This window comes from Molossus molossus, unplaced genomic scaffold (assembly GCF_014108415.1).
Source record: "Molossus molossus isolate mMolMol1 unplaced genomic scaffold, mMolMol1.p scaffold_m16_p_1, whole genome shotgun sequence".
Lineage (NCBI taxonomy): Eukaryota > Metazoa > Chordata > Mammalia > Chiroptera > Molossidae > Molossus > Molossus molossus.
Window position 1 is genome coordinate 47,137,765 of NW_023425344.1, and position 23,462 is coordinate 47,161,226.

Consider the following 23,462-nt stretch of genomic DNA (forward strand, 5'->3'; position numbering starts at 1 on the left):
ATTTTCAAGAGTGTAATAATTTACATGTAGTATCCACCAATCCTACTCATAAATTAACTAAATTGTTTCATGTTTGATATGCATGTATTTGACCTCAGATATTATTAAAATTTCTCTATTCTTAAGATAATATACATATGAACAGACCCTTGTAGCAGGCAATTTTAAGACTTAGAAGCCCTTCTATTACTTAGATTTTAATATTCAAGTACATTTTTAAAATATAATATGATTTTAGAAATGAAAGAGAGGTATACCAAATTGATTAATGGGCTGCAACAGACCTCTGCACCGAAGGCACCCCCAACTCTTTACATGGTTTATTTTCTATGTCTATGTTAACATCACCTTTTCAGAACAACCTTTTCTTACCACCCTATCTATACCTGCACCCTCACATTGCCATTAGCAACTCTCATAAATTGTAACCACAGCTGTGAGTCTATATGTAGGTTTGTATGTCTGTGTGTCTGCATTCTTAGGATAGAGGAATTGCATGGGTGCACAGTACAATAATAAAGAATGAATGATGCTAACAAACCAGAGAGAAATCATCTTTATAAACAAAGTTCTAATATATTTACATTGCCTTGACTACCCAATAAATAAAAATATAAGTGTATCCTTTAATAAATAACACTGTTCAATAATATACTATTTTAAGAAAACGAGAGTTTCCTAACCAGAAGCTCTCCTGTACTTTAAAATAGACAGATACATATTCTTGTAAATACATTCTATCTTTAATAAGAGCTTAAGAAATAGCTAATGTTCATTGAATAAGTACAGTGGGCTAGGCACTATTCTAAGTAATTTCCATGTCTTACAGGACTGCTATAAAGTAGATGTGAAGAAAGCAAGGAATAGAGAGATCCAATAACTTGCACAGGGATATGGAGCTCATAAATGGCAAAGGCAATCTTCGAATCCAGGACTGGCTCAGAATCTAGGTACTTAAATCCACTGGAGCATGCTGCTTTTCACAAGCTGCATCTTTCTTTCCCAGTATATCCAAGTTAAATTGGTCACATTTCAAAATGTACACCTCCTTCATTCAACAGAATTCTAAGAAAAATACTCACTTTGCAAATACTCCCTGTCTATAAACGTATTTAATTTTATCAACACATCTGCTCATATGGGCAGATGGAGTATATTTTGATTAGTGATTCTCAACTGGGAGCGATTTTGACTCTATGGGACACTTGGAAATCTATGGAGACATTTTTGACTATCAAAATTGGGTGTGTAGCATCCCTCTAGGTGGGAATTAGAGGCCAGGGAAGCTGCCAAATATCCCACATTAAATAATACTAGCCCCTCCCCCAACAAAAATTATCCAGCCCAAAATAGGAATAATATCAATATTTCAGTGTTGACCAACCTTGATTTAAAAGAAAAACAAAAACAAAAACAAATGCGGAGTATGCTCTAAAACTTCAATAGAACTGATCCAACACTCTTCCTGGGAGGAGTTTAAAAGAAGAAAAAAAAATCTATTTTATTATTCTCATGTAATACCTGCAAATGGATGAAATGACTTAACTATTTAATTATCCTGATGGTGGTTACACACACACACACACTCCAGATCCACTGATACTCTGTAATTGCCATGTTTAGCTAAAATTTTGAAATTAAAATTAGTTTCCTTTGGTTGCATAAAAGAGCATACCAAATAGAACCAGAATTTCAACTCTTTGATTTTTTTTGGTAATGTGCCTAATTAAAAATAACTAGGCTCTTCAATGCATAATTACAGGAACACCTAATACACTGTATTTCTAGCCAATTTTGTTTCAAACATAAATATGCACCAGAAGTATGAATGATCGACATATTACTCCCTGCAGTATCTGTACTGTTTCTGAATCAAAGCTTTCTTCAGCTCAGTATTTTCACGACATTTTCCTTGCTGTGCAATCATTTCTCAGTTGGACAATTAATAAGTGCTCTTTCTCCGCAGCCCTCAGTGTGTAACCCCCTTCTCTGTATTTTAACATGCATTATATACCTTCTTCACTTGGACTGGTTTTGGCAGTGACCCACAATTTAAATCTCTTTCTCTATTTGATATAAGTGAAACTATAATTATCTAGGGGTAATTTCAAATTACTACTTCATTCCACTAGCAACTGATGAAGATTAGTGGTCTTGCCTTGCCTCTGAGTAAGTCAGCAACATAATCACAGGAGAACTCAGCAGGCAACATTTGATTCATGTGAACTCAATTGCTTCTGTCAAACACATTCACTTCAATAAAAAGCAGAAACTTCCAAAATGGGTTTTTGCTAACAATTTTGTACTGAAAAAAAAAAATGTCATATGACTCTTAAGGGAATGAAATAGCATGGATTTCATCAAAAATAATAATAAATAACAAGTAGGAAAACATACTTGTATAAATGGGTTTAATACATTATTAGTTTCTGAAAATAAAGAACATTTCAAAGAAATAAATGTGTATACTTAAAGCAGTTTATTATAGAAAATTCAGGCATTAAAGTAAGTCTTAGAAAAATAAATGCACTCTATATGCTAAGTTAATACAATAGAAACCAGAGTATTTTGTTGCCTTGTTAAAGACAGATTATCAGGGAAAATGTAGTCAATTTCTCTTAACAGAAGTTAAATTAGTGGGTATGAAGGTGATAGATCACCACACTGCTCAGTGGGCTGAGACTCCTGAATCACTTCTTAGTTGTCTTCTGGGTTTAAGCCATGTGTTAATGAGCTGCCCAGTAGTCTCAGTCCTGGAGGTCTGTCTCTAAAAGCCTTTGAGTCAACTCCATCATGTCCTGCACATGTATCAGCTTACATAAGCATGATGTGACAGCATCTACCTGGTCATCTCCTAGTACAAACTTGGTAAATATTAACATATGAAAATCATTAGAAAAAATTTTCTCGAACATCAGTTTCTTATTATAGTTATATCCTGAATGAAATCCCAACGTATTTTGATTATCGAAGAGGTAAAACTAAAAAGAGATCCCACGTTTCTACTTTCACTATGACTGAGGCACATTCCCTCCATCCTAGAATACTGAACATTTTTTCTGAGGGGCAAGAGAGTACAGATCTACAGCAAAATGCAATTGTTGAAATATGCCCAAAGCTTTCTTATTTGAAGTCATTTTTAACTGTTTTCCAAATACATTTATCTTTCTGTTACTATAAGATGCAGAAATAAACTCAAATATTTGCATTAGTTATAACAAAGAATCATGATTTAGTGTGAAAAAATAAGCATTTGGGGAGTTCTATGTATTACATCAACTCTAACACCAAGGCATACCCCTGTACCCATCTGAGTTTCACATTTATATAAATAAAAAATAATTTATCATAATTTATTTCACATGAAAAATTTAAAAAGACCTTTTTATGGAATCAAGTAATCTAAGCGTAAAATGTTACATAGCAAACCAAAATCTATTATTCTAATGCTTACAAGCTCGTTGTCTTATTGAGGACTTTGAAAACTTAGTAATAAGAAAAAACAAACAAAAACAAGACTAAGATTTCTGCTATTTAGATTTTTTTTTTCCGTTATTGAAATTAGAGAGAGAGAGGAAGGGAGAGGGAGAGATAGAAACATCAGTGAGAGAGAACACTGAGTGGTCACTTCCTGCATGCCCCTCAGTGGAGATCAGGCAAACAACCTGGGCATGTGCCCCCACTGGGAATCGAACCAGTGACCTCTTGGTGCATGGGTCCATGCTCAACCACTGAGCCACACCGGCCAGGCAGGATTCCTGCTATTTAATAGGATTCGCAGCTAAATTCTGACCTGAATATTCTCATAGTCAATGCAGGTAATTGTTTAATGTAATGTCAATCTTACATTATAAAAAAGGAAATTGAGTGATTAAATGTAAATATATAATAAGGCTATCTTATAAACATATTTCAGTATATGACATGTTGAGCTCTGCAAGAATCACTAAGATGGCCTCTATAATAGTTAATGCATCACATACTAATCACATATGATTTAATACCTAGAACTTGAAAATTTGGCCTGAGAATCTCAAGACTAAGAAAAAAAAATTTTAAAGACATCAATTTTGTGACCAAGGATGTTTTCTTCTGATATATAAGAAATACAAAGGTAAAATAAATCAATAATTTTGAAACACAGTATTCTTTTAGGCCTTTGTACATTCAATGTCCTCTCTTAAAATTTTTTCTTTCTACTGCCTTTTGATTTCTTTCTAATTCCTTAATATATATCACCTCTGCCATCAAGGATTATGTAGTCTAATGGGGGTGGGGAGAAATATTAATTAAATCATATCTTAACAAGTAGGAGCCAATTAATAACTCTAACTGGTTCTATGAAGGAACAATATGAGTAAATAATAGGCCTGACTTAGTCTCAAAGTGTCAGAGAGAGCTTGCCCGAGGAAGAGGTGTTGGAGCATAGATCTGAAGAATTAGCGTGAATTAACTGGGCATAAAAGGGATAAAAGAAGGTTTCAGGGAAATGAACGGAATCATAGAAGAACTAATGGAAGTGATCAAATTGCCTTTGAGAAATTGAAAGGAAGCCAGTATGGCTAGTGCATAGTGAATGGGAGAAAGTATAGTTTAAGATGTGTCAAGAGAAATAATAGGGTCAAAACCATGCAGGGGCCTGAGGACAGGTGTGTGAAACGACGAGAATTACATGTTTGTGGATATGATATATTCACATGGCTCAAAAGTCAAAACTATATACAAAGTCATTCATTACATTTAAGAATACAGTTCTAGCAAGATATGCTTGTAGACTGGAGGAAAAGAAAATAGAGAGACAAATAATTTTAACAGATTGTTGGGTTATAATCTCTATAACTGTTTGTGATGGATCAGAATCAGGTAGCGAGTAGAAAGGAAATGTTAAGAATGATTCCTAGATTTCTGGCCTCTCAAAGCTAATTCTAAAACATTGAGAACTCCACTTCAAAGTTTAGGACTAGAAAGTGAAGATCATAGAATGGGTTAGGAGCAGCGAGTTTCAACTGGTGTGCTGTAAGAATTTTTAAAACATGTGACACCTCACTATTGAGTCAAGGGCACTGACCTTTTAGCTCTTAGCTTGTTTAATAAAAAAATGACAACAGCCAATACAACAATAGCCATCTGGTATAAATGAATAAATGAATCAAAATTACACCTATTTTTTGTTAGATCAAAAAAATATATATATGTGTGTGCTGCAGAATTTTAGTAATTAGTTTATGTGTGCCATGAGATGAAAAGGGTGAAAATTGCTGAGTTGTTGATATGGTGTAGTTTTAAGACACATGTGCACATACATTTACTTGCATATACACATATATACAGATGTAAATGCCTAAGGAATATCTATGATGCCTTAATTCTCCAAAACAATCCTTCAACATTTATTTATTCAATCAGTGAAATAAGTTATTATAGAATAAACATTTGGAATTCTTAATAGCATGGCCACATGCTATTTGCACAATGGAAAACACCAAGAGGCACTGTTGGTATAGACTTTTTACATTATGTTCAACACCCTCTGGAGCTGTGTAGTTCATGGTCTTCATGACCCCCATGGTTGTGTTCCTACCACCAGGGTGGAGTAATAAACACATTAAGACAGAGTCCAGTTCAGTGAACTTTTCTACAATGTAGTCTCTGCTGCTCACCCCACTGTCTCTCAGTTAGGTCTTTTTTCAGTTATTAAGAGAAGAGTATGAGAAGAGAAAACTATATATCAAATACCTGCACTAAGATACATTCTGTCAGAACACTACTTTCCCAAGATATTTTCATCATAAATGGAATAATTTAATCCCAGCTCAGTTGTATTTCAGCTCCTGGCCCAGAAAAGCAGCAAGACCAGACAAGTAATGTGGTGGCCTCAGGACCAGTTGCATTGACTAATGACCCCCTGCCCTGGCACTAACCACTCAGTGGACACCAGGACCCTGAAAGAGCACACCTGATGAATATTCTATTGAGGCCCTCCCCTGAGACCTCCCCTAAGATTCTCACCTGCAAGAGAGAGATAAATACCCTCAACACAAAGGACCCAGTGTGCTGCTCTCCCACAGGGAAGCACACCCATGCTGTTCCCTACCCCTCTTCTTCCCCCATGAGACTTGCAACCAGGGGAGCAATTGGCGGCAGCAGCTAGTCCAGGGGTAACCCCTGAACCTGCCTCTGAGGCACCTTTTCTCTGACTCCCCAGTGAGCCAAAGCAGCCCAGCCTGGGCTCTGCTGTTGCCTCTTCTATGCCCTTCCTCATTTCACTGTCCTAAGTGTGTTTCCATGGTGACCAATGAATTCTTGCTTGTTTTGCTGCACTTTGTCTCTCCTTTTTTTTTTTTTTTTATCATCACCCGAGGACATTTTTTCCATTTTTTGTTCAGATAGAGTGGGAGGGAGAGAAGGAGAGAAACAGCGACATGAAAGGGACACATCAAGTGATTGCCACCTGCACTACCCATCCAGGGCCGGGGACAAACTACAACCAAGGTATGTGCTCTTAGCGGAAACTGAACCCGGGTCTCTCCGGACCGCAGGCTGACGCTCTAACTGCTGAGCCAAACCGGCCAGGGCTGCACTTTGTCTCTTGATTGAAAGCTTTCCTTCAAGAAGACAAGAACTAGTAATCAAATGTTTAGAAATAATAAGATTTAGACTGTAAATATTTTAGGGATAAGAATGAAATGTATTCAATGGATTATATTTAATTTTCCACAATCAAATATATTCTCACCTTACACCAAGAAGACTGCTCAAAAAAAAAAAAAAAAAAAGTTAAGGTAAGGTTAGTTAAAACTTTCCTTTAAATCCAATCTTGAATAAAATATAATTCATTTCCCTGACAATCTTAAAAGCATTTCTGAAACATAATTTTAATTTAATAAAACTTTATGTTTACATATGTGCATGCGTGCATGTGTGTGTGTAGAATACATGAAATAACAACCATACACTTAAATACAGGAGACAAATACATATGAGCTGATTCTGAGAAAGGAAATTTAAAAATGGTACAATATGTTTCAAGAGAGAAATAATTAAGCAATACCACTATAATTTACAGGTAATTTCCCTAGTTTTGTTTCCCTGGATCTATAATCAATCTGAATTCAGGCCTGAACAAACTTGAGCAAATTTGATTCACATTATATACTGGGTTTGGGGTGGGGGGATGCACCTGAAGCTATCAGGTGGGATTAGAACGACTTGTCAGCATTTGCTTTTCTCCCAAGTTACTTAGTATGTGCACATCATCATGATGGAGACAAGTACAAGTTTATAAGGATGAGTGATTTTTTAAAGAAAATAATGTTTTTTCTTCCTTATAAGCTGTTCTTTACTTTGACATAAAGTAGTATCCTGTTCCAAAAAGCCACTGATAAAAATCCAAGTTTAAAAGGGCAACCCACCACATTGTGGGCAAAATGAGGGTATTTTCAAATGAAGAAGGAAGCGTACATGATCAAATTTCAATTTAAAATAAAAATTAAAATAAAAAATATCTCCAAGTTCAAATTGCTCTGAAATGACCTTTTTGCATTGGCTCCATCTCCAAGCAGGCATTTTCTTGGGCACTATTTACTATGCATTTAAATATAAATTATAATTTTTTTAAGTATGTGATAGCAATTATATGTAAACAACACAGTAAATGAAGTCCTGCAGCTGACAAATATTTTCCTATGAAGTTTCTATGGCTGAACATATTTCTGAAAAAATTTTAAGAAGCAGTTAAAAACATGCCCAAACAAGTCTCATCTAAGATTTGTATTTGAATTTTATAAAGCAAGTAAAAGTACTATTTTTCATGGAGAGAAAATAGCAGTAGAGTAGCATATAATAATCCTATAAAGAAAGTCACGTACAAAAAAAAATAATAACCTCTTGGTTTGAGTGGCTCAAAAATGAAATTTCTGAAAGGAAAATGAATATGAAATAATACACTGCAAGTAAGACACTCTGTACATGAACTATGTATAGCCAATAAAATAAAACATTAAACTTTTCATCGTTGCCAACAATTTTAAAATTGCAGGAGAGAAATCAAACTTGAAAAGAAATCATCTCCATAAATTAGCAAAGTAAAAGGTCACTTGCTCATAATCATTGGAGGAAATACATATACGTGATCCAACTGAAGCAGACAGAACCTGCAGACGCAGACATATCCTTACCTTGACAGGTGCCATTTTTCTCTTCATATCCTGCCTTGCACATGCATTTCCCGATGGGCACTAGCCATTCCCCTTCAGCGCTGCAATGCATTTTGGGTGGCTCATCTGTCACAGAATGGTTGACACAGGAGCCCGACACTTCGAGCAACTGTGAAGAATCGGCTCCAGTGATTGTGTCAGGGAAGACAGCCAGGTGTCGCACCACAGAAGGACATTTCTTATAGTACACGCGCACAGAAACCAGAGCGATGCAAGCACCCAGATCTTGAAAGGCAAGATAAAATCCTGTTTTGCTTAGAGGTCCCACATCTCTAACCTCTGTATTCAGTTTCATGACACGGTCCCCAAGGTCAAGTTCTGTAAAGCTTTCATCAGCGGCAATGGTATCAATTTTGATGTATTGGTTTTCCTTGATATTTCTCCCATTTTCATCATCCGACTCAAAGTAATACATGTTAAAAGTTTCCTTACATGTCCCCAGTCCTCCGGGAAGGCTGTTGCAGTCCCGAAGAGTAAACTTCAGTTCTATGAAGATTCTGGAAGCACCTTCATTGGAAATCCAACTGGTCAGAAGCCAGTTATTCTGATTCTGTTCCATAACTTTGCATACTTGGTATGTGTGGATAGGGGCATAATTTTCATCAACTTCACCAATCTCTTCCCACTGTACAATATAAAATAGAAAAACAAATTTATAAAAATAGAAAATAACCGGAAAAAATAGTCAAAGAAAACAAATGCAGATGTGGAAATTTTTATAGCGTCGATGTATAGTATTGGGAGCAGAAGCTATATAATAAGAATTAAAAAAAAAAAAATCCTTTCTTTTTTTAAATTAAGTAAAATAATAATTGTTTCCAATGTAATTCAAAGGTGAACACATATGAATATTATTACCCATAAGAAAAACAGCACATATTTCAGAGTATAGATAAAAGGAAGCTGAATGTGTATGCAGTTAATAATAAAGAACAGTATAAAGAAAGATGTATGTTTGGAAGAAAGTATATAGACTAAGAGGTAAATTAAGTTTTAGAGTTTTCCACATTTACTGCTATTTTCTTACTGTTGTCTTTTTAAAATTATAGATCAGTAACATATAGGGCCTTGTCATTACAAATACTGGTGTATTTTTATATCCTGGGAATGCATTAATTGTTTCTTACCAATGCATTATTTCATGCACAATGACCTAAAGAGTTCTAAATATATACAGAATGCAAAATAAGTATAATTTATACAGTTCCAAAATATTATTTGGACAAAGAAGAGATCTAATCCAATCTCTTTCTTAGTAAGATACTCCAGTTTTGAGAATCTCAATGTACCATACACTGTCTGAACAATATAGAACCAATTATTTTTTCTTCAAGGTATTATAATTTAAGAAATTTCTTAAACCTTTGAAAAATCTGTGTATATAAAACTATATGTAAGTGATAACTCTTTAAAATTGGCCATTAAACACAGAACAAAAACCATAGTGACTTTCAATAAATCTAGAGTGTGATTTCAGATATTAAAATAGATAAAACATGACAAAACCTTATTTCTGTAGACATAAAATTAAATAAGGCATTATTTCTTGATTCTGTTCAACTGAGAAAAACATAACAAATGTGGAATCACAGGTATGCACATTAAATCACCCACCTCTTGGCCCCTCTCAAAATTCTGCCATCAGACAGATATCGGTAAAAGGTGCTAATGAGGGAAAACTGCTGAGCTACTTAAATTCACAAGAGAGAGACATCAAGATTTTATCTCTCCTAACAACCTTCACATTTCAGTGTTATGAGAAGCCTTAGTTCTTTCATTTAATCTCACTTGTCCTCTCTCAAAATGTATTTAAACTCCTACCTAGCTCCTAGTTCTCTTATTCAGCCTTCTATCTCAGCATTCTGTCACTCACTACTTCCATTTTTTCCCCCTAATGCAATCCAGGTTATCAATCTCTTTTTTATAAATGGTCACTGAATGTCATGGTTAATGTTTCATGAAAACGAGCACCTCCATTGACCAAATGACAATAAAATAAACAACTGACTGTAACAAGATTAATTAAAAAGATATTCTTTGCATTAGTAAAATGGAAAATAGCATCAAAACCTCTTCTCAGGAAAAAAAATGCTATATGATCTCTGTTTTAGATTTCCTTTTAAAATAGTCTTCTGATACAAAACACAAACAGATTTCAAATCCTTCGCTTTAAATCATTTATAGAAGTCCCATTTCTGCATCATATATTCCAATAGCAAGTAAAAAGAAATGGACAAGTAAAAGGAATTGAAATAGCAGCAGCATCTAAGATTATAAGGCAAGCATTTCACAGTCTTTGCCTGTACAAAGTCCAAGGTACCACAAATATTATTAAAAATGCAAACCAAGCAGCATTTGACAAGACAGTTTAATAGTTACTGCTTCAGGTGATAATTTCAAAGTCTGTGCATGAGCATCTTGTTTCTCTGAATATTCTCAATTAACAAGAGAAAAACTGTAATTTTCTTTGATGTTAGAATGTATGATGGTGGCATTTTATCTATTTCTTTTCAAATGTTCAAAATATAAATGAAGGCTCAAATTTTCTATTTCTAATGAATGAAAAGAAAGACTTTAATTTAAATAATTATGGCCATAAGCCATTCAGAGAATCAAATAGGTAATATATACACATTTCCTATAAAAATCTTCTATTTAGATACATATGCTAAGAAATAGACAAAAATATTTCATTTATTTTAGACTGGCTGAAATAAAACTTTGAGTACTTCCAAGATTTCTTCCTTTCAATATAAAGAGGACATCCTGTTATCTTCGGCAAAATATCTTACCTACGAAGAAGAAACAAGAGGATGGGGAGGAAGCACCGGTCATGGAGAACTTCAGAACCTGACAGGTATATTCCTAGACACTTCTTTTGCAAATGTCATATCAAGAAGATTACTGGAACATAATGAAGGACACGATAGAAAATAGTATTTTGGGCTCAATTTTGTTGGATTTCTTATAAACTACAGTTTCATAAAAGCATTTGCTGATCCTTCGAATACAAGTGAGGCGCCTGGGCCTTCTGAAAGTGGGGACCCTGCATGCAACATGGAGACTGCAGTTCTGGTCCAGCTACTCCTCAAGGCCCAGCCTCAGCCCAGTCTTCTCTGTGTTTGTTTCCTCCTTATTCCTGTTGCCTTAAGATTGAAGATGAGTTACACAGACAGTGTGGGCTGGCTTGATTTCTCTCCCAGAAGCTTGGGCTTGCTCCTTTCCCCACTAGGCATGGAACAGTCCAAGTCATCTGCATTCCAATTCTATGCCTGGCCAGGCAGCACAAGTCAGCCACATTCATCAGAGAAGTGGAAAAGAAAAAAGACTTATTTTACATCCTTATGTGTAACATGGAATCACCAACTTTTCCTACCCAAGCCATTAAAAACTATTTTCTCTCTGCCTGCCTTCCATTGCTCTGCTAGGTTTCCAGCCCCAAGCTCCTAGTGTCCCTTAGCCTGCTGGCACTATTCTCTTTTCCAGCCCCCTAACCTATACATCACTTCCTTTGCCCTCAAAACTTAAAAACACTGATTCAGGACACACAGCCTAGAACTTTCCCTTATATTATAACCCCCAATTCACATGAGAAATCATCAAATGAACTGTCAATTTTGACCTTTCAAGTTTTCAGGGGTGTCTATCATCTAGTTCTGTTTTCATTATTGTGTTTTTATATACTTTGCTTTTTAGTTACAGATTAATATATTGAGGTTAAATATGGTGGTAAGAAACTTTGTAACAAAGGCCTAATACCTGCGTGCTCTTGAACTCAGGAAAGGTGATCAGCCTGAAGTCCCAGCTTTAGTCCCAGCTCATGGACCATCCAGATGCATAAACTGAGAACCAGCCACTGGCACACTAGCTACATAATTAGAATGAGGACTGAAACTGTCTGTCCAAGTTATCTAATATTCAATATAAAACATCAGAAAGGGCCTTAAAACACCTGATTCTACTCTTTTTAAAATGAGGGTATTGAAGATAAGATAACATAAAGAAATTTCCCAAGCTCACAAAGGACAGGCCTGAGCATCTGGGCAGCCTGTCTGCCAGCACAATTCCGTCCTCCGTGCATAGATTCGAGTGTGGGATTCCCAGTGTGGCATTCCTACGCCTGCATTGACTGCAACCATGTTGCAACTAAATTCACATTTTTTTCAGACATCATGTAACCTTAAACCATTTTTTCCTTCTTTTCTTCTTTCTTGTCTCCTTCCTTCCTTCCTTCCTTCCTTCCTTCCTTCCTTCCTTCCTTCCTTCCTTCCTTCCTTCCTTCCTTCCTTCCTTCCTTCCTCCTGTCTCTCTCTATATATCTTACACTCTGAAACACAAATCGGAGGGTAGAGACATGATTATCTTTTTCTCTACTGTATCTCAGAGTCTGACACAACAGGACAGGAAGCATGGCACTTGGTAAATGTTTTATAATGAATAAATGCATATCAAACATATATACCACCCTCCTTTTCCAGAGATGTACTAATTTGAGATAATGCAAACATGATAAATAAATGATATGTCTTTTGTTTTGATTGAACACAAATAAATTTTCTTTTTTAAAGTATCTGAATTTTATCAATTCAAATAAAAAGTATGAATTCATATTTTTAAAATTAGTCTTCAGTAAAAATCTCCAAGTATTTAAGATATTTTCTGATTCCAATCATTTGCATAATAATTTTGAATTTAGGTTAGCATATTAACCTGTAGAACTATTTTTATTACATTTTACCAATTATAACATAAGTTAGTTTAGATATGTAATGTTTTGAGCATGATATGTATTAAAATAGTTTTTATTTTTCACTCACTAGTTTTGTTCTTATTCTCTATAATTTAAAAGCCCAGGATACAGTATATCAATTAAATCAGTTAGTGGCCCTATGTTTCTTACTACAATAAAATAATATTGGGACTATCTTAGTGATTTTCTTTGACAGAGAAATGTTGAAATAAGGTTAGGTATCAACTGCCTCCAGCTTTACTCTGACATGCCCAAAGCATAACTATAATATCACAATATTTTATAGAATTCCTTTTGAAAAGCCCCAAAAGAGAATATTGTTAGATGATATCATATACTTTGGTTTTCTCTGTATGCAATTGTTTGTGTGCATATGTGTACATAGAATGTTTCCTAACTTCACTGAAGAAATCCTAATCTCAAATTACTAACTGTTGTTTTTCAAAAGTAGTACTAGTACCTCTCCATGATCTTAGAAAGTGCCTGGGATATAGTTTGAACATGTGGTCAGATATGGAAGTCGGGCACTTTATCTATTTTATCCAGTGAGCAACACATTCTAATTGCTATCTCATCATATGTTTACCTAAAGTCTAGAATTTCTGGAAGCTTCTTGCTACTGCAAAAAATCAGATGAAATACAATATTAGAACATCAGAAACTTCAAACACATCAAAGATTGTTTGTTATTATTAGTAGTGTCTAATTTATTACAGTAATTTTGATTTCAGATTTTTAGTTTCCCTATTTTGTGTATTTTTTTCAATTCTGCATTATTGATTAAAATTAGGTAAAATATAATCAAGTAAGAACCTAAGTAAATTTCTTATTTTCCTCAGGTGCATGATATATGATTACTATTCGTTTCCCCCATAATATTTTATAAAACTTAAAATTCTTACATGAAATCATTGTGTCACTGTTGCCTGTACAATTGAGCTCATGTGTCTATGTGTACATGCAGAAATCTGCCATTACCCAATATACTCAATCCAGAACATTCATTGTTAGAAAAACCAGCCAGAAATTCTTCAAAGCTTAAGTGACTTAGGGTCATGATTAATGGTAGAAAAGATGAGGAATCTTACTATTGTTGGCTGACCTTTTTTGTTTGATACTATTAACTTCAATGTGTTACCGTCCACTAGAAGCCATTCCCCATTAGGAAGAAATACAGCATTATCAAGACTCCTGCATGCTGGGTTAAAATATGAGCAAACAGTCCACCTGCTTGTCCAGTGGTTCCCCAAATGCTTAAACAATGAGGTGTAACTAGAAGAGCAAACTATATCTTGGGTCATGTTACTTTCAAAGATATTTTGTTGTAATTCAAAATTAATCCTGAATGTGTGAAACCTCAAAGGTAATATATGCAGGAGGAGTAGTTTAGAAATACAGCTAGTCAACCCCCATGTAAGAGAACTGCTTTTTCATCATCCTCTCTGTCCATGACATAATCTTACAAACATCATTTTACAGAGGAGTAAAATGAGGACCAGAGCTACTGACACACAAATTAGTGCCAGATTACTGTCTATGATCAGAACTCTCTGATCTTAAAAATGTTTCCCCCCTTTGAAGGGTTAAAGTTATAATGCAGAAATTAAAGTAGCAAACTAAGTCATTTTAACCATCAAAAGAGAACATTTTTTAATATCTGATAACTGAGATATGTATGTGTTCAAAAATTAAAATTGTGCCCTGGACAGTGTGGCTCAGTTGACTGGGCCAGTAGGATTCCAGGTGAGGGCACGTGCCCGGGTTGCAGACTCCATCTCTGGTAGGGGTGTGGAGGAGGCAGCCGAGCGACCTTTCTCACTCACATCGACGTTTCTATTTCTCCCTCTCCTGTCTGCTCTTTCTAAATACCAATTTTAAAAAATCCTTACTTTTTTTTAACCCTCACCGGAGAATATTTTATTTTTTTCTATTTTTCTTTAGAGTACGAGGGAGAGAGAGGGAGAGAAAGGGAGAGAGAAAGAAACATCGACATGAGAGGGACACAGCAACTGGTTGCCTCCCGTACTGCCCCACCCCAACCAGGGCCGGTGACTAACCACAACCGAGGTAGTGCCCTTGACCTTAATCGAACCCTAAATTCATTGGTGAGGACCAATGCTCTACCGCTAAGCCTAACTGGCCAGGGCTCAATTTTAGAAAATCTTTAAACAATAAAATTGTGGACCTTTGTTGTAGAATTACCAGAATCCATCTGTCCTTAAACAGTTTTCTGAATTTTGGATTAAGACAATGCATAGTCCATTGAGCAACAGAATCATTTTGGTTTTTTTGCACCACCACAAGGACAACATGGTTTAAAAATAATAAAATATAGCCTGGCCTGTGTGGCTCAGTGGACTAAACATTGTCCCATGGACTGAGACATCCCAGTTCAATTCCTTGTCAGGGCACATACACAGATTGCAGGCTCAGTCCCCAGTGGGGGGTGTGCAGGAGGCAGCCGTTCAATGATTCTCTGTCACTTTAATATTTCTATCTCTATCTTTCTCTCTCTCTAAAGAATCACTAAAAACCTACTTTTAAAAAAGAATAAAATAGCCCTGGCCAGTTTGGCTCAGCGGTTAGAGCATCAGCCTGCGGTCCAGAGAGACCCAGGTTCGGTTCCCGCTAAGGGTGCGTACTTCGGTTGCAGTTTGTCCCCGGCCCTGGTTGGTTGTGCGGGTGGCAGCCACTCGATGTGTCCCTTTCATGTTGATGTTTATCTCTCTCTCTCTCTTCCTCTCTCTCCCTCCCACTCTATCTGAGCAAAAAATGAAAAAATGTCTTAGGGTGAGGATAAAAAAAAAAAAAAAGAATAAAATATACAGTACATAGTTTCTGTTTCAGAAATTTAGCATCTCTTCTATCTATGGTTCTTCAGTAAAATAAATATCAAAATGTACCAACTTTCTGCAAAAAAAATTTGAATCACCAATCTTATTACTTCCTCAATAATATGTTGTAGTAAAAAAATGCATCAAATAGGAGCTTGTTATTTAAAACATCTCTAAAATTTATGGGTATGATGTAGCAATATTGTTAGATATAACTCAATTTTCTACATGAAATAAAGCTGAAGTCAATTATTTTATAGCCTGTGGAATAAAAAAAATGTTTATGGGATCAAGTTTGACTCAATACATTTCATAAAATATAATGTTGTCTATACTCTCTGGCCTTTATTTTCCCCTCATTTTTCAATAGATAATACTAAACTTCTGATATAGGCTTAACAACAGCACCCATAAATCAATTCAAGTTCATATCTTGCATTAATCATGTTCTCGTAATTAGTGGCTATTCAACATGAATTTCCATCTCATTTTTTTTGTTGGGAAACAGCCATATTAGGGCTCTGAGCTTATTCAGTTCTAATTATTGTATTGTCATATTATAGACTAAAGTACATTGTATTCACTTGCCATAACTGTATTAAAAAGTTCTGTACAAATGGAGGTTTAGTGTTGTCCAGTCAGGAGCTGGAATTTCCATAGGGAACAGTCTTATTTTTTTAGAATCACAGTGCTTGTCTTCTTGAGATGGAAGCAAAAGAAGGAACAGCCATGGGTTCATTGCAAATTGTCCATCTTCATTTTTTCAGCTTTTTCTGTTCAAAAAATTAATCTCAACAACAACAAAAAAATTGCTCAGTGAATAAAGTGCACATTTCTTACCAAAAACTTAAATGATAATTTAATTTTGACCTGTATTAGAATGCAGTTTTATAAAAGAATACATTATCTGAAGACAGTGATTGACTACTATGTATAAAAATATTTCATTTATCAATTCAATCTTATTGTATTTTAATAATTAATTTGTTTTTAAGAATTACTGTGAAAATTGATTTCTCTAGGAATGCTACGAATTCTAGGCAAATATAAAACCTTTATAGCACTAATAAAATGGCAACAGTAGAGGACTCTTCATTCATTCCTCCTGCTTGGGTCTTCTGACTATATTTTTCAGTATATTCTAGTAGTGTTCCTAAATCATTCTGAGGCCTTTTGCTTGGGTTAGTTAGTAATCACAAATGAGAATAGTTAAATTAATCTGGCTGTGTGATTTTAACCTTAAAATTAAAACAAGTTTTAAACTGTCATTTTTCTCAGCTTATCAACAGAATCCCTTACATCAACATAGGAAACATAAAGTAAATGCAGATAACAGATAAGACTAATAATGGCACAGATATGTAGAAATTTTTAGCCTAATGAATCTTTTTTTGTTGCTGTTAATCTTCACCAAAGGAAAAATTTTCCATTGTTTTTTTAGAAAGAGTGAAAGGGGGGTAGGTAGAGAGAGAGAGAGAGAGAGAGAGAAACATCGATGTGAGAGAGACACATTGATTGGTTGTCTCCCGCATGCACCCCAACTGGGTCTGGGGATTCAGCCTGCAACCCATGTACGTGCCCTTGACTTGGAATTGAACCTGAGACCCTTTTGTGTGTGGGCCAATGTTCTAACCACTGAGCTTAATGGCCAGGGAAGCCTAATGTATCTTAAAAATTATTTGGTATTTCCATAACTATTTGTAGGTGAGCAAACAGGATTCTTGATAATGATAAAGGATATATCCATAATTATAAGAGGTAATTGTCCTTTAGTTTACTGTTCTGTTCATTATGCAATGAACAGCTTTTCTGTTATACAACAGTTCTTAGAAAAGATTGTTCAGTGGGTTCCTGGACATATCAAACTCTTTGATAATAGTTTTTCATTCCACTTTTGGCTGGTTATACTGAATATAAAATAATTCTTTGCATTTAAATGTATGTTTGTTAGAAGAAACATAGGCATTTATGAAATCAAGTTTTAGAAGGGCAATGGAGAACAGGGACTCTTCCATGCTGGAAGTATATATTAGTAGCTAAATTTGAGGAGCTATTTGGTGATATAAGACAATTTTAAAAATAGTTTAAACCAAGATTTTCATATGTGACTAAGAATACATATGCCAACATGATAATTCCAACATTGAAACAGCCAAACATTATAAAACATTTATATTGCAATTAATAGAAATAAATAAAATGTGTTATATTTATACTATATATCACCATACAAGAGTTAAATTAACATCAGTTCATTAATGTAAAGATCTCAAATACAAAGGATAAGGGAAATAAAAATTTTAGAAAGAATAAAACATTTCATATACTTTAAAATAAATAAAATAATACTATAAATTATGACTTTATTACATGCATATAATCATATAGTGATAATGTATAAATGAACAGAAAAATGTGCTAAGTTCAAGATAACAGATCAATATAAAGGATGCCATATGAAGAACATAGAAAAATATCAAATAAAAAAATGGACAGAGCCTCAGGGACCTCTAGGACAAAATTTAGCATATTAACATATGTGTAATGACAGTCCAAAAAGAGAAGAAAGAAAAAAATCACAGGCACTACATTTGAACAAATACAAAAATGTTCCTAAATGTGTTGAAAAATATTAATGTTCAAATATAAAATGCCCACTGAACCTAATTAGTGTACTCACAAAGATCCATGCCTAGATATTACGGTAACACTGCTGAAAGTCAAGATACTAAAAAAAAAAAATTAAAAGCAGCAAAAGGAAAACCACTCATCAAGTAGAAAAGAACAAAAATATGATAATGAGTTTCTTCCTCAGCAAAAACAATACAGGCCAGAATAAGAGTAGAATGACATATCCAAAATGCTAGGGGTCAGGGGGGAGGGGAGTCAACCTATAATTTTGTATGTGTAAAACTCAATTTCAAAAATAAAGGTGACTCACCCTGGCCAGTTTGGTTCAGCGGTTAGAACATCGAACTATGGACCAAAGAGTCGCAGGTTCAATTCTGGTCAAGGGCACATACCTGGGCTGCAGTGCTATCCCCGGCCCTGGCTGGGGTTGTGCGGGAGGCAACCAATGTGTCTCTCACACATCAATCTCTCTCTCCCCAACTCTCCACCACCTCCCACTGTATATAAAGATAAATGAAAAAATATCCTCGGGTGAGGATTAAAAAAAAGTGAAGGTGACTCAAAACTCACCAGTAAAAAATAATACTCCTATTAGAAAATGGACAAAGACATGCATGGACATATTACTGCTGAGGATATACAGATGGCAAGTAAATACAGGAAGATATTGAATGTCATTAGCCATCAGTGAAATTCAAATTAAACCACAGTGATATACTACTAACACAGATATAAAATAATTTTATTTTTTTAAATAGTGGCAACACTAAATGTTGATGAGGATGTGAAAAGACTGAATTACACATACATTGCTAGTAGAAAAGTAAAATGGTACAGCACTCTAGAAAAACAAAGTTTCTTATAAAACTATTTAATGAACAACATTGACAAAAGTTGGAATTCAGATGAATCTGACTTCAAAGCTCAACTTTTATTCATTACATCATGATGCCTCCCAAAGTAAGACAAAGAGTTTATGGGAAAACAGTTTTTCTTAGGCAAACTAATGAATAGGGTATACAAAATCACTCTCTGGTATTCCTACTAAAGCACAATCAGGTTTTTATTCCCAGAATTCTACTCAATTCTGTCAAATGTTATTTTTATTTTTCCTTAATTTTGAATTAAAGTTTAAGTTATTAAAGTAATGCCACTCATAGTATTTTCAATGTAAGTAGACTATTTCACAGAAAACAAGTGTTCTTTAGCGAAATAGCTATGAAGCTCCACCTCGTGTATCACTTTTTAGGATTTAAAATTGAAAGCTTTGATAAGCTAAACACATGTGGAAAGTAATTCTGTATAGTATACACATCTGTATAATAAAGCTATGCAGTAGTTTATCCTATTTAGTTTTATATACAGGATGGGGCAAAAATAACTTTAAAATTGCTTGTATGGAAAATAATATAATAAGGGGATTCCAAAATGGTGGCAGAGTGAATGGAAGCTACACAGACCATCTCCCAGGACCAAACTGGAATTACAGCAAAAATAAAGACAAATCATCATAAAAAAGCAACAGAAAAGCAGCTTGGAGGCCCACATAACCAGGGACACTGACTCAATCCTGGTAGGCTTGGGGAGACGCAAGACGGGGGCTGGGAGCCCACAGTCGGCATCGGCCTTGGCTGGGAGCAGCGGCCTTGGCTGTGAACGGCAGCCTCGGGTTAAATACCCAAGTGGCTCCACAGTGCAGAGCTGGGACAGAGGCTAAAATAGCCACAGCCACTCACCTTGGGCTCTATCAGAGGGAGGGAAGACTGGACTGGAACTGTGTGGGGACACTTGGGATTTGGAGGGCGCTCAGAGCTTTTGCTGAGTTGTGGCCATGCAGGAAGGTGGTCATCTTACTCCTTCCCAGGGCTCTGTGGAGAGGCAGCAGCCCCTCCCTCAGAGATTCAACCCCACACAGGTGGGCCATTGAAATGCAAGTTGAGGGCCATTAACAACCAGCATCTACCCTGCCCTCGGGAAATCCCCTTACTCTGAGCACCTGAGGGAGTTTTTCATTCAACTGAGAAGCCAAGGCTCTTCAGGTAACCTCCTACTGATGGCCTCCAGGTAAAAAGCTAGGATAACTGTACCATCCCTGGGCTAGCAATTCTAACCAGGAAAGTAAGACTTGACAGTGGTGTTTAACATGAGTTCTCCCTGGCTTATCCAAACCGAGGAGAGAGAGCCACAAACAGCAGAACACCAACACACACAGGGAAAATTTGGCAGGCTCCAAAGCCCACTGTGATAGCCAAAATGGTGAAACACAGAAACAAAAGCCAAATGAAAGAACAAGAGACCTCGACCAAAAATGAGATAAATGAGGTGCAGTTAAGGAAGTTAAGGAAGTTCCCATGATCTTGAGGAAGCTCAACAGCATGTGTAAGGACATGAGCACCATAAGTAAAGACATAGAAATGTTGAAAATCAACCAGTTGGAAATTAAAAACAACCAAGAAAAAATGAAGAATGACACATCAGAAATAACACATTGAAAAGTCTAAATAGCAGAGTAGAGGAAGCTGAGGACCAGATCAGTGAATTAGAAGATAGGGTAGAAAAAATCAACCAATCAGAAAACCAAAAGGAAAAAACAATTAAAAAACAGGAAGACAACTTAAGAGAACTGTGGGACAACTGGAACTGTAGTAACATTCACCACATAGGATCCCCAATGAGGAAGAAAATGGGCAAGGGTTAAAGAATATATTTGAAGAAATAGTGACCAAAAAAATCGCTAATTTGGTGAGGAAAGAAAGCATTCAAGTTCAAGAAGCACAGAGAGCCCCAAGTAAGAAGAACCCAAACAGGCCCACACCAAGACATATTGTAATCAAATTGCCAAAAAATTAAAGACAAAGAGAAAATCCTAAAAGGAGCAAGAGATAAGCAACAGGTTACCTACAATGGGACCCCCATAAGGGTCTCAGCTGACTTTTCAACAGGAACACTACAGGCCAGAAGGGAATGGAATGAGGGAATCAAGGTCATGAAAAACAAGGATCTGAATTCAAGGTTGCTCTACCCAGCAAGGCTATCATTCAAAATAGAAGGTCAAATAAAGAGCTTCCCAGACCAAAAAAAAAAGGCTAAGGGAATACATTAGCACCAAACCAGCACTGCAAGAAATGTTAGAAGGACTACTAAAATTAGTAGAAGAAATAGGAAGAAAAATATAATCACACTAAACAAAAATGGCAATAAATAAGTACATACCAATAATCACCTTAAATGTAAATGGACTGAATGCTCTGATAAAAAGACACAGAGTAGCTGATTGGATAAGAAAGCATAACTCATCTATATGTTGTTGACAAGAGACCCACCTCACAACAAAAGAATCACATCGGTTGAAAGTGAAGAGATGGAAAAAATTTTTCCAAGCAAATGGAAAGCAAAAAAAAAGCTGGGGTAGCAATACTCATACCTGATAAAATAGATTTCAAAATGAAGGCCATAACTAGAGACAAAGAAGGCCACTACATAATATTGAAAGGATCTATCAAAAAGGAAGATATAACCTTGATAAACATACATGCACCCAATATAGGAGCACCAAAATATATTAAAAATCTTCTGGAAAACTTCACAGGAGAAATTGATAGAAATACAATCATAGCAGGGGACTTCAACACCTCGCTGACATCACTGGATAGATCCTCTAGACAAAAAATTAACAAGGAAACATTAACTCTAAATGAAGCACTAGACCAAAAAGATTTAATAGATATCTATGGAGAATTACACCCCAAAGATACAGAATTCACATTCTTCTCAAGTGCACATGGAACATTCTCAAAGATAGACCACATTTTAGGACACAAACTAAGTCTCTACAAGTTCAAGAAGATTGAAATTATATCAAGCATCTTCTCAGATCACAATGGCATGAAACTAGAAATCAATTGCACCAATAACATACAAAGACATTTGAACACATGGAAGCTAAATAGCATGTTATTAAACAATGAATGGGGTACTGAAGAGATCAAGGGAGAAATTAAAAACTTCCTGGAAACCGAACACACAATGACACAAAACCTATGGAATGCAGCAAAAGTAGTTCTGAGTGGGAAGTTCATAGCACTACAGGCCTACCTCAATAAATAAGAAAAATCTCTAATAGATTATCTCACCTCACAACTTAAAGAACCAGAAATCGAACTAAAAGAAAACCTCAGAGCAAGTGGGAAGAAAGAACTATTAAAGATCAGAGCAGAAATAAATAACATAGAGTCCAAAAAAACAATTCAAAGGATCAATGAAACAAAGAGCTGGATTTTCAAAAAGATACAAGATTGATGGACCTTTAGCTAGACTCACCAAGAAACAAAGAGAGAGAACTCAAATACACAAAATCAGAAATGAAAGAGGAGAAGTAACAACTGATACCACAGACATCCAAAAGATCGTTATCAAATACTATGAACAATTATATGGCAACAATTCAACAATCTAAGTGAAATGAATACTTTATAGAAACACACAGTCTCCCAAAACTGGACCGGGAAGAGATAGAAAACTTGAACAGACCAATAACAACTAAGGAAATTGAAGAGGTAATCAAGACTCTCCCAGCAAACAAAAACCCAGGCCCAGATGGCTTCACAGGGGTGTTTTACTGAACATTCAACTAAGAACTAACACCCATTCTCCTCAAACTATTTCAAAAAATTCAAGGAGAAGAAAGACTTCCAAACTCATTTTATGAAGCCAGCATAATTCTAATTCCAAAACCAGAAAAAGACATTACAAAGAAAGAAAATTACAGGCCAATATCCCTGATGAACATAGACGCCAAAATCCTGAACAAAATACTAGCAAATCGGATCCAGCAACACATCAAAAACATTTTTCACCAGGACCAGGTGGGATTCATCCTAGGGATGCAAGGCTGGTACAATATTCCCAAATCAATAAATGTGATACACCACATAAATAAAATAAAGAATAAAAACCACATGATCATATCAATAGATGCCAAAAAAGCCTTCAACAAAATCCAGCATCCATTTCTGATAAAAATACTCAGCA

At 35.5% G+C, this 23,462-nt stretch overlaps 1 protein-coding gene across 4 annotated transcripts in view; it reads right to left on the reverse strand.

The window, feature by feature from the left end:
• EPHA5 (EPH receptor A5) overlaps nt 1-23,462 on the reverse strand; it is a 346,680-nt gene that overhangs the window by 249,472 nt on the left and 73,746 nt on the right. For all 4 annotated transcript variants that reach the window (XM_036258172.1, XM_036258162.1, XM_036258144.1 and 1 more), the window contains exon 3: nt 8,178-8,841. In XM_036258172.1, the coding sequence (XP_036114065.1) occupies nt 8,178-8,841 (664 nt within the window). The remainder of the gene's footprint in view (nt 1-8,177; nt 8,842-23,462) is intronic.